The sequence below is a fragment of the Tenebrio molitor genome, chromosome 4 (assembly GCF_963966145.1).
Source record: "Tenebrio molitor chromosome 4, icTenMoli1.1, whole genome shotgun sequence".
NCBI classification, from domain to species: Eukaryota; Metazoa; Arthropoda; class Insecta; order Coleoptera; family Tenebrionidae; genus Tenebrio; species Tenebrio molitor.
Window position 1 is genome coordinate 21373944 of NC_091049.1, and position 12984 is coordinate 21386927.

General features: G+C 33.0%; 1 protein-coding gene across 1 annotated transcript in view; it reads left to right on the top strand.

The window, feature by feature from the left end:
• The first annotated feature begins 411 nt into the window (after positions 1-411).
• Positions 412-12984, top strand: part of LOC138128925 (ATP-binding cassette sub-family A member 17-like) — a 44400-nt gene continuing 31827 nt past the window's right edge. The window contains exons 1-18 of the mRNA XM_069045153.1: positions 412-571; positions 2353-2669; positions 2723-2914; positions 2970-3238; positions 3294-3534; positions 3718-3891; positions 3942-4138; positions 4227-4440; positions 4709-4863; positions 4917-5066; positions 5233-5443; positions 5495-5744; positions 5800-5846; positions 6057-6175; positions 6385-6622; positions 6676-6975; positions 7033-7260; positions 7388-7738. Coding sequence (XP_068901254.1) covers positions 2363-2669; positions 2723-2914; positions 2970-3238; positions 3294-3534; positions 3718-3891; positions 3942-4138; positions 4227-4440; positions 4709-4863; positions 4917-5066; positions 5233-5443; positions 5495-5744; positions 5800-5846; positions 6057-6175; positions 6385-6622; positions 6676-6975; positions 7033-7260; positions 7388-7738 — 3643 coding nt within the window. The 5' untranslated portion in view covers positions 412-571; positions 2353-2362. The remainder of the gene's footprint in view (positions 572-2352; positions 2670-2722; positions 2915-2969; positions 3239-3293; positions 3535-3717; positions 3892-3941; positions 4139-4226; positions 4441-4708; positions 4864-4916; positions 5067-5232; positions 5444-5494; positions 5745-5799; positions 5847-6056; positions 6176-6384; positions 6623-6675; positions 6976-7032; positions 7261-7387; positions 7739-12984) is intronic.

The following is a 12984-nucleotide window of genomic DNA, read 5'->3' on the forward strand; positions in this document are numbered from 1 at the left end:
CAAAGTATTCGTTTACAGAGAATGAGTTTCTAAATTTACCCAAAAACAAACGGATTTTACATAGTGCTCTAAATAAAAAAACTTGCAAACATTATCTCATTGACAATTTCCAGCAAGAAAAAAGACAATAAAAATTAAATTAAAAATTTAGAAAAATCTTGTTTAACTTCTGTAGAGAGACAATTGTAACTCGTCAAAAATAGTTCCAATTCCGTTGTTAAGACAGAGACACCCTTTAACTGTTAAGTGAGTGAACACTTGCTTATAGAATGTATAGAAATGAGATCACAAGTAAAAAAAGACGGCAAATTAACGTCGTTTAATTTTCTCTTATCAGATGGATAAGATCTTATCTTATCAGACCCACAAATATCATTTTCTTTGAAAAAATAGCGATTCAACGTGAATCGACAGTGAATCAAAAACCGTTGTCAAATAGTGATTGTTAAATATTAAATGTGGTGTTATGGTAATTATTTAATACAATAATAATAATAATAACTTGTCTTGCCCAGATTTATCTAAGGGCGAGTTGCAGATAATTGTTCTGTTGAGACATATGTCTACTGAGGTAAGTAGTTAAAATTGAATTTGTTTAAAGACAAATATTTTTCAAAATTTACTTTTAAAAAATTGTCCATTATTGTCAATCGTTTTATCATATTTGATATCCTCAATAAACCTGAATAATAATAACATCTTTTGTTTGCCGATGTTTTCCATATTGCAATTCATAGAAAGCATAAAATACAGTTCAATGACAAATTCAAAATTTTTTTAACCCTAATAAAAAGTTTTGCATTTGCGTTTTTGCCCAAAGGCCAACTACAGTTGTACGAATTTAAAATCGACCTCACCTCCGCCTTATTCTATCAGTCACAGGACAACGCAGAGGTCAGGACTCGCGTATCGGGGTTTGCACACTTGGAACGGTACAAACATGTAAATGATAACATCTGACATATCTGTCACGAATCAGGGTAATAGAGACACTCACTAGAGGATTTCTTCTAGTTCATCAACTTGTTTTGTGATACGAAACAAAGAGTTGTAACTGTTTCTAAATGATCAAGTATCGGATGATTTCCCATCAAACCTGGTAACAACAATTTTTATTGCTGTATTTAGTTTCTCCTTATTGTTCCAGTCAAGCAAATCTGTTAAAAATATCTACAACTAGTTACAAGATTTAAAGATATTAAAGAAAACTCTTTAGAACAAAATATTTGAGAAATTGATTGGTGAAACTGATAAAGTATCTAAGTGAAATGATGTATTGTCTTTTAAGTAGGTACAAGTATGTATTTCTAATTTACTGATGTGATCATGTCGCAGCAATTTTAAACCCACAAGATATTGGCAAAATTTATTACAAATTGATAACATTGTTCTAAATGATTGATCTTAATTATTGGACTCAACTATTTGCGATAATGTACTAATGATGGACACGTGATTGCCTATATATGTACACTGAGTGAGAAGATAAATATTCGAAGGTCGGTTCGTAGAACTAGATTTAACTCTCACTGGTAGTAGAACATCAAATGCATAGTGAACCTCAAATAACAAAAAAGTAATTTTAACAAAAATCTCTTGTAATTATCTAAAACCATCAACAATTTACTTGACAGCTTTTATTTTTCGTGATGTCACTGCCAAACTTCTTTGTTATGGAATTTACAAGAGATACTAATATACTAATATAACAGTAGTCAATCGTAAATAGTTATTTAAGAGTGTAAAAAGTTATCCTTTGTTGCACGAACGGGTTTAAAATACGACCGAGGTACGGGGGAGTATTTTAAAGAATGTGAGTGCAACAAAGGAGCTTTTTACACGTATGTCTTACAACATTTTATCTACGATCGTGAGATCATCGCACCGGTTTCAACATAAATTTGTATAAAATAATTATCATTGATTCAATGTTTGATGAACAACCAAAGTCGTTTGAGAACCACGTCGTTTAGCAACCTACTTCTAAACAATGTTTCCAACAAATTCGATTGTTCTGAGCCATAAAAGCGTGTACTAAAAGTTTTATGGCACGATTCTGTCAGTTCACTAAACGTCAACTTTGACAACGATTTTTAATGCAAAAAGTGCCTACTTTTTACACGATCGTAGATAAAAGTAGTAATCAGCGCTGAAAGTTCCATTGCATTAACAACAACTATAATGACGTTTGAAAGACCCCAAATTTAAACTTTGAAAATTTTGAAAGCCTGCTGGCACAATTAATGTAATTTGACATATCCTATTTTTTTCTTCTATAGAATGATACTTAAAACATAATATTTTGTTAAAAAGACACCAACTGTCCGAGTTCTCTGAATTTATTAATTTTAGGACAATCAGGATGTGGCGAGAGTTGAAGTTAATTTTATGGAAAAACTTACTTATCCGGAAAAGACACTGGGTTTTAACGCTGATAGAAATTTTAATACCGATTTTATTATTCACTTTAATTGCTTACGGCAGATCCAAAATAAGTGGACTGAATAAAATTGAAATAAAAGACCCCACCTATCACGAAAAAAGTGAAATAGACGAGATTTATGCTCATTTGGCAGTTGGGGAAATAAGTTTATGGTATTCTCCATATACAGACTTCACAGAGGGCATAATACAAAGAGTTCAAGAGAAGTTTCAAATACCAGGCGAAGGTATTTTTATTACATACTTTATGATTCTAATCAACTAAAAATTTTACCAACAGCAATCAGAGAGTTTAATTCAAAGGAGGATCTCTTGAAACAATTTGGAAAAAATAATACTGTCACCATTGCTGCAGTTAATTTTATAGGAAATGATTCGATCAGACTGAATTATGAAATAGGAATGTACGATAAATACTTCACATGGAATACAGACAAGCTTTTCGTGCCTACGATCAGTGAAGATGATACTAGTACGTCTTTCTTGTGTCAGTCTTACATACATAAATTAAAATATCCTTGTTCTAGAAGCGTCAAAGTACATTATTAAGGGTTTCGCCGCACTTCAGATTGCCATAGATCAGGCATTTATAGAAATGCATCTATCAGAGCACGACAACAAATACAAAAATTTGATTCTTTCCATTCAGCAATTTCCAGATCCACCACATACGCTGGACTCAGGATTGAACCAATTGTTCATACATTTTCTACCATTAAGCACCATTTTTAGTTTCATATTTTTATGTCCCGCTGTACTTCAACGTGTAGGAGAAGATAAATGTTCAGGAACAAAGGTTATTATTAACATGTTAGTTTGTGGATTGATTCTTAATCATGTTGTCATTTAAGGAATTTTTAAAAATGGTTGGAATGAAATCGTGGATGTTATGGCTGGGATGGTTAATCCATGCCCTGCTAACTAATCTGTTCTCAATTGTGGTGGTAATAATTTTGATGAAGGTACCTTTTTGGGGTGTTGCTTATCCACCAATCGAGTTTTCAAATGGCGTCATCTTATTCCTGTTTCTCTTTTTCTACTGTATGGCAGCAATAACGTTCTGTTTTTTGATCGCCACGATTATCAATAAACGTAAGTATAAGTACAAACATCCCCCACAAAAAAAATCTTCAAAAGCTCTTTTTCAACAGAGGAGTTAAAATAGTGCTTATTAGATTATTCGTTTTCAAAGATTTGTAACAAAATGATTGTTTTGTGTATTTGTTTAATTGTGTAATGGTGTATTAACGCCAATATATTTTTTTTTATCTCTAGCCTCGATAGCAACTGTGGTTGGAATTCTATTTTGGATTTTTTCTTACTTTATACCGCACACAATAGTAACCTCATATGATAATTTACAATGGAAATATAAAATTATCTTTGCACTATTCCCTAATATGGCTCTTCAATATGGGTATTCTGCAGTATCAGTGTACGAGATGAGAGGTAATTTTTTTATAATCTTTATAATGTGATAACTATTTGATAACATTTAGAAACTGGTATCCAATGGAACTATATGTTTCAATCCGGAAGTGGTGGAGAAGACGATGTAACAATGGGAAACGTACTTGTGATATTGACTTGTGATACTATAATATTCATGTTACTCACTTTGTACATTGAAAACGTCAAACCAGGGGAATACGGAATTGCGAAACCTTACCATTTCTTTTTACCGAATGTTAAGAGAGTAAGTTAAACTATTACTTAAATTCACGTGGAAACAATTAACTTTGTATTTAGTATTTTATTATATTCGCATTTATGACAACTTTCAGTGGTTCCGTAAAATATTTAGACAGACGGATGTTACACCAGGAAGTTCGTTATTGAACGATGAAGAAGTTTGTATAAAGATTAATCAATTGTGTAAAAAATATAATCATATTGTTGCTGTCGACAATTTGAGTATGAACATTTATAAAAATAAAATAACGGTGTTACTAGGCCATAATGGAGCTGGTAAAACGACCACGATGTCAATTTTAACCGGTACAGTGGCGAGCACGGAATTTCGCACACATTGGACATTTCACTGGCATAATTTTATTAAAATGAGATACTGGCGGCAGTTTCGTCACAGTTTAGGTGAAACATCAGTCATGATCACATATATCATGATTGATTATAATGACAATAAAGCTTAGACTAGATAGTTTTTTTTAATGACATACAAATTGGTGTGCGAAATTCCGTGCTCCCCACTGTACGTAATTTATCTTACATTAAAGGTATAAGTAATCTTGTTTCAATTATAAAGGAATGCTTAACGCCAGTAAAGGTACTGTCATAATAAACGGGAAGGACATTGAAAAGAAAACAGACGAAGTCAGGAAAGACACGGGACTGTGTCCTCAACACAATTTGCTATTTCAGGATTTAACAGTTCGCGAACATTTGAAGTTTATAGCGATGGTATGAAGTCTTTTAACTAGGACAGATTGAATACTTACTTTTAATATTTTCAGTTGAAAGGATCAGACCATAATGATCGTGAAGTAGAAAACTTGTTAGTAAAACTTGGTCTTAATGAAAAAGCAAATAGTATGGCTTGTACTTTATCGGGAGGAATGAAGCGGAAGTTGTGTCTCGGAATGGCATTGATCGGTGATTCTAAAGTAAGTGATATGAACGATTTCTTTTGGGGTATCCTTTGACAGAACATACGAGTACGAAAGATATCTTGAGACATTTATTGCAAGTAAAGTTTGTAAAAACGTTTTATTTTAATTTCTTTAAAAGAGTTTGTTCTGACTTGTTTGATTTTTAAATAATAATTTTAAGGTACTAATTTTGGATGAACCTACGTCGGGTATGGATGCTGAATCGCGCAGGAAGATTTGGAACTTGCTTTTAGAATGTAGAAAGACCAAAACAATTTTAATAAGCACCCATTTTATGGAAGAAGCGGACATATTAGGAGATCGCATAGCAATTATGGCTAATGGTTCCTTGCAGTGCTACGACACACCCATGCACTTGAAAATTAAATACAGTAATTCAATTTGTGATTTCTTATGCACAAAATTTATGAACTTATTTTAAGATACTGGCTACCACCTTTCGTTAATGCTTGCTTCGAAACAGTATCTTGATGTAATGTCAAGAGAAATTTTTAAGCAAGTGCCGGGAGCATACTTGTTACGAGAAAATAGTGATACCGTTGTTTATTTGTTGCCATTGAGCGAGAAGGCACAGTACAGAGCCGTTCTTGAATTGTTAGAAAAAACTAAGGACCAATGGGACATTGTTACGATAGGTCTAAACATAACAACACTTAATGACGTGTTCTTAAAGTAAAATAAATAAGTACTTTAGAAACAAATGTTTTTAACCGTATATATTTTTTAGAGCTAAAGACGAAATCGACAAGAAGAACGAAGAAGTATACGAAAATGGTAAACTTGTTTTATTCAATTAGGAATTTCGTGTCAGTTTGTGTCATCGGCAATTCCTAACAGTTTTAACAAAATAAGAAAAATTCAAATATATTTAAGATATTTGCATAAATCCCTTTAGTTGGGTAGCCGTCCTTATTTTTACATTAATGAATTCATATTGCGACAATTGTATCCATCAATAATATAGAAATGTTTTATTTGTTTTAGAATTGGAGAAAATGAGTTCAAAATTGCCAACTTTCCGTCGAAGATATAATATTTTTTCGTCGTTGATGAAAAAACGATTTTATTTTATGAAAAGGAAATTTTACTGGTACATTCCGGCGGTGAGTATTTTAACATTTTCAGAATAATATTCTTGAGCACGTGTTGTATTTCATGGTTTAAAATTTGCAAAATTTAGTAGTGCAAGTCATATTTGTCATTCAGGTTAAACTCTGTCAAAGTATGTCAAATGCCAGAAACCCAAATAAATTGTTAAAAATAATTAGGAACAACAGTTGATAATATGTGGGCTAAAAGAATATAATTTCAGATTTTTGTGACAATTTCAATTTTTTTGTTGGCCATGTGGTTAAGCATGGCAGGAAATGTTTATAACAACAACGAGGATCCCCAATTAAGTCTAAGTTTACACGTCTACGGTAAAACAAAAGTGTATTACGGTGGAAACCAATCTTCAGATGCTACGGTACTTAAGATGAGAGAACTTTACAGTGAAGCTGTACTTCGCGAAGGGGGAAGCCCCGTTCTTGAGGAGGATGTAGCTAAAGGTAGGTTTACGATGTTTAATGCTCACGAACCGTGCTCACTTTATGTATTGTAGGGATAATAGGGACAGGGATCGCTAATATAGCTTTTTATAAGCAACATATGGTCGCCGCTGCAGAATTTAATGATACCAATGGTGAAATCTTGGTGAATTCCATGTATTCCAAAAATGCGCTTCATGGTGTACCGCTTTCCATCAATCTCGCAACTAACGCGATCGTAAAGGCTTTATTTAACGAAAGTTTTTCAATTACCATTAGCAACACCCCGCTAAAACCACTTTATAAAGAATTTTCACCTTCAGAGTTGTCGGTGATCAATGTTACAAGCATCTGGTTCATTCTGATGCCTCTAAGTAAGAAAACATTATTATTGCTGTTTTATTTCAGCGTTACGTTATATTCATTTGCAGGTATGCTTTTCTTCATGAGTAATTTCATTATATTCCCGAATTTGGAAACGTCGACAAATTTTATACATATTCAGACTCTCGCAGGAGTCAGCATATATTTCTACTGGTTCATAAATATACTCTATGATTTGATTTCCGTAATTTTATTAATTCTACCACTGTTTGCGTCGATAGGTTTACTGGATGTGTTAGCGTACGAATCCGTGATTTTCAAGAGCAGTGAAATTTGTACGTTGATTTACTTAGAATTTGCAGTTGTTCAACTAAGGTGCCGAAAACTGTTCATAAACGTGTTTTATTTGGCGCCTTATCTGAATAACTGTAAGCCAATGAAAACTAATTGCAGCTGTTGCAGGGACTTTTTTCACAATATTTTCGTGTTACGTGATTGGTTCTTTACCTTTGGTTTACATATTTAGCTACAGAAAAACATTAAGTAGTGGATTCACTTCGTTCCTGATGTACGGAATATTTATTGGATTAACACCAACTATTATTATTTACATGATGGAATTTTCTAATGATGACTTCTACGCGAAATTTGCAAGTTCCCTAAAACATGGTTTAATACCTATCTTTCCTCAGTTTGGACTGAGTTACATCTGCGTCAAGTTTTCTCGAAAATACGTTGAAAATTTTAACTGGAAGTATATGGACCCAAATAAGAGGAAGCATATTTGCGAAACTGATCCAAATCCATGTTGTGGTGAGTAGTTCAAGAATTTTACATGTAAACATGGAAACTAACCCGCCCCACTTTTATGTAGTACTGAAAAACAATATTTAAGAGATCGTAGTTACAAGTAGAGTAGTTTATTTCATTTTAAAAACGCCAAACAGTTAGTTCAGATCTCGCTGAAAAAGAAAGATATAATTTGAGATATTAGCAGGGAAACACTGTTAATACAATTTTTTTTCCAGGACCATCGGCGGAATGTGAGAATTATAAAGATTATTTTTCTAACGAAAAGTTGGGAATACGAGAGGATCTATTGGAAATGATGATATCATCTTTTGCACTATATTTTATAATTTTAATATTTTTCAAATCAGAACCATACCAAAAAATGTTACATTATCTGAAATACAGCATAGACACTATAAGGTACTCTTGCGTTTGTACATCAAATGTTGAAAACTTTACTACGAGTGCTGAAAACAACAAACCACCAAGTCCAACAGGAACACTACGCGTTCAAAATTTAACGAAATCGTATGGAAGAAAACAAATCGTGAAAAACTTAAAGTTCGACGTGGAGAAAAATAAATGCTTCGGGCTCTTAGGAGTTAATGGTGCAGGCAAATCGACAACATTTCGGATGTTGACAAAATATTTGTTTTTTGACAAAGGGAAAATCTCCATATCCGCAGGTGCGGAACCAACATCGATTTCAAAAGCTGAGGTAAGAGGCACGTGAATTGTCACTTTGAGAGTAAACAAGGGTATCTTTTAAGTATTCGGAAAAAATCGGCTATTGTCCCCAAGAGGATTGTCTCAATTATTATCTAACGGGGAAAGAATTGTTGTACGTTATCGCAAACATCAAAGGATATTCTAACGAAGCCGCTGATAAAATCATTAAAGCTTTGTTAAACAGATTTGGTATGTATTTTTACGAAACATAATTGCATTATAACAGAATCGATCGAGATTTTTCAACTTCCGAGATTCTGTTATGGCACTTAATAACCGTGTAGTCTATAACGTTTTTCGCACAATCACTTATACGGAATGAATTGACTTTGAAGTAATTTTTTTGACATTAATTATTTATCGCTTTAGGCATCGGTGTCATTAATTTACTTACCGCATTAGGACAGTAAGTTCAACTTACAGATTGTGTCAACAACACTGGTAAGTAACTAACTAGTAACAACATGATTGTGCAAAAAACATTATATAATATGGGCAACAAAGGTAAAGCTATAGGATTTGCTATGAAAATCAAAATGTCTGCACACGTGTGGTATAACTTAATACGCAGTCACGTTCAATTTTGATAATGAGATGATTTAAACTCGAGAACACAAAATATCTATGACAGAAACATCTTTTTAAAAAGGAACGAAGAAAGTATGAACTGAATTAATCAATTATCATACACAACCTTACGTGTTGAAGTTTCGGCAAAATCACTTCCATCATAGCTGTGATTGAAAATAATCCTCATATTCTCAATAGTTTTGTTTTTCATAGCTACCTGCTACCTTTTCTCATCGTATTGTAGGTACTATATTAAATTATAATTTTAAACGAACACCGGAAAAAATATTTTAGATTTAAAGAAGTACGCAGACAAACCGTGCTTGGAGTATAGTGGCGGAAACAAGAGAAAACTGAACTGTTGTTTAGCGTTTCTGGGATCACCGAGTGTTATTTTACTGGACGAACCGACCAGTGGGGTTGATCCAGCCAGCCGCCGTAATTTTTGGAACACATTTTCACATTTTAAGAAACACCTGGAAACATCATTTCTGCTTAGCTCACATAGTATGGAGGAATGTGAAAATTTGTGCGACGAGTAAGTGGCTGTTTTTAAATACTCTTAACTGATATTGGTGTTATTATTGCGCACTTACAGAGTTGCAATTATGAAAAATGGTCAAATAAATGATCAAGGAAATCTACTCACTTTAAAATCCAAATATCAAAATGGTTATAAACTGATAATTAAGTTGAACAACAGTAGTGGTGATACCGCTCCAATAAAAAATTGCTTATACTTGGAGTTAGGAGCCGTTCTTCAAGAAGAATATGGGGTAAATGCAACTTTTGTGTTGGAAGTAAAGCGAATTTGCTCATACGTAATTATTTTTAGGAGTCTCTGGAGTTCCACGTAAAGAATACTGCGAAACGTTTGAGTGAGATATTTAGTCTATTGGAAAAACTACAAGCGAGTTATACAAATATTGAAGATTACATAATAAGCGATATATCCTTAGAGGATATATTTTTAAGTGTTGCCGAAAAAAAAGAAGAAGTCTAACTAATCTATGCGTAAAAATATGTACAGGTATAGGGAAATGCAACAGTACTCGCATTTGACAATAACCCCTTGTTTCCAATCTCTTAAGAAATTATAATTATAAATTATACTTAGAAAATTATTCTTTACACAAATGCTTTAATTTTTTGCTGTTTACAATCATAATTAATAACAATTACAGACCAAAGAAGAATTAGAGAAAATTTGCAGAACAACTTTCACTAGTTATACGGTGCGATCAATTAAAAAATAAATCGAGTCGGCGTGTTACCTATGGCAACCCATGCTATAGCATAGGCTCCAAAGCAAACTCGATTTATTTTTTAAATGATCGCTCGGTAGCAGATGCCACAAAGATAAGCGTAATGGAGATTTAATGAATTTTCACAGAATGCGTCCATAAAAAAAAAATCGACCTGACAGATTTTAGTTTTTAAAGACGCTAATGATCTGATTGGTCAAATTATCTAATTATACAGTTGGTTGCAAAAAAAACGAGAAAAGAGAATTTTCCTAATGTAAATTTGGTTTTGTCCATTTGTCAATTAAATGTCTACTTGATCATTCTACTTGATGATTCAGTCTACTTGATTACCTATCAAGTAATTTTTAAAAATGTCATTGAATTTTGACCATAATTCTAACCAACTTCTCGTAAGAAGGTTTCACACTATGAAAAAATTGTAAAAATGTGTCAATTTTATTCCGACAGTTACAGTTCCCGTTTTTTTTGTAACCAACTGTACGTAAAAACCTTGGAGTTTGCAAGAATTTGATCATTAGGTATAAGTGAAACACAAATTAAGTACAATTAGTTAAGTATAAGTTTCTAATTATAATTTAATTGTACACACCGTCCTTCACAACTACGGACCAATCTTTGTTAATTATAATTCGTAATTATAACCTATAATTATTATAAGTGATTGGAAACAAGGCGTAACTCAGTTACATGGTGGTCAATAAGCTTCCAAAGTTTTCTATTTTTGTTATAAATACGAGTATTTAGTACTTAGTAAGGAAATGCTGTGATCCACAAACGTCTATTAGGTATTTATAGTTCTATTGTCGAGGATTGAGCAGTTGTCAATGATGACAAGTGAAAACTAAATTAAGAAATATCGAGTAATTTTTTCAATTTCACATCCAGTCAACTAGGTATATCTCCATTATAATACATATAATGGATTCCACATCTAGCCGGCTAGAAGTGAAATTTAATAAATCACACGTTACATATTTCTGTGTCTGTGATAAAGCTATGTGATTTAGATAAATAAGATTTTGAAAATTTATTATTTTTTTAGAAATTGAATTGGTACCTACTGTTAAATAAATAATTCCTATTATTAGTTCGTAGGTTAACTGTTTTATTAAGCATTATTAGGTAAACAAACTTATAATTACCATAGGGGAACATACTTTTACCCTTATTATCCCCCATGTTAATCGTATTTGTTTTAGCTTGAATAAATGTGTATTTTACGTCGAAATATCTATTTTATTTCCCTTTCTAGTAGAGTTTGAAGGACAAAATAAGATAATCAACATCTCACATTGTTATGTATACAGGGTGTTTTCGAAGTCGAGGTGTTCCTTTTAACCTGTGATAGTATGCGTTGTTCTAAAGAGTTTTAGCCAAAGTCACCTTAGTAAAATGTGTACGGCAATGAAGATACAATAAGTTGATTTTTTTGAAATTTCTGAAACCGGTCCTGCTCAAATTTGCGCTGATTTGTTAGAAATTAGAATTGACAAAAAAAAAATCAAAGGTGCATGGACGTTAATCAAAAATACTGTCAGAGTTGTCATCTAATTAGTCGGAATGGCTTTATCATTACGAAAATAATGAGCTCACAGATACGTTGCTAATGTATGGGCAATGTTATCACGTTATCAGAATGCAGCTGCGGCGTCCAGAGAGTACGCAGAGCGATTTCCAGAAAGACACCATCCTGGGCGACGTCAGTTATTACAGCGGAGAAATAGACAGGACCGGACTCAAAATTTTAGAAAACAATAAAAATATACAATCAATTATCTCCCTTAATATAAACATTTTACTAAGAAGATTTAGGCTAAAATTCTTAAGAATAATGTATAGTATTTCGTGTTACAAGGAACCCCTCAACTTCGAAAACACCCTGTATACATACTGTAGTAGTTGTCAGATTGTAACGTATAATTCCGGCCACCGTATGTTCCAAAACATTTCTGGTTAAGTAGATCATGAAAAACAAAAGCATTAAAAACGTGGCTTAGCTTGTCAAATAATAACTGAACTGTCAAAAACGTCATTAATTGCCGTAATAATTTTATTCGCAAAATTTTATCTATGAAAATGATTTTCACTCCTGAACAAAAGATATTCATGGTTGAATCTTATTTTCTCAATGGTCACTCATTTTGAGAAAGTGACAGTGTTCAGCGGAAGTACTCGACCTAAAGTTCGTACTGAGGAAAACATTGAGACTGTCCAAGGTCAAATGGAAGATGAACCCCAATTATCTCTTAGGCAACTATCGCAGCAGACTGAGTTATCAGTGTCAACTTGTCAAAGAATTGTTTGAGAGGATCTTGATGATTCAGTAACACATGAAATGTACCGAAACAACATTCTTGATGTTTTCACCAATCAACTCCAACTATTTCAGGAGTATTTTCAATAAGACGGGGCCACAGCACGGGAGAGTCTTCGTTATTTGCGACAATTTTGTGACGACAGGTTGATCAATCGAGATCTGTGGCCTGCACTTACCCCGCTTGATAAAGAGGAGTCCTCCAATGTGCATCGAAGCTCAATGCAATCATTTTCAACACTTGCTCTAGAGTAACTTAAAACACATTATTGTTACGGAACCCAAGTAAACGTTTGTAAACTTTAGCGAAATCGAAAAGTTGTTTTCTACTCCTTACCAGTAGCGGGATTTGGCAATCAATTTGGTAAATTACCAATTCTTATAAA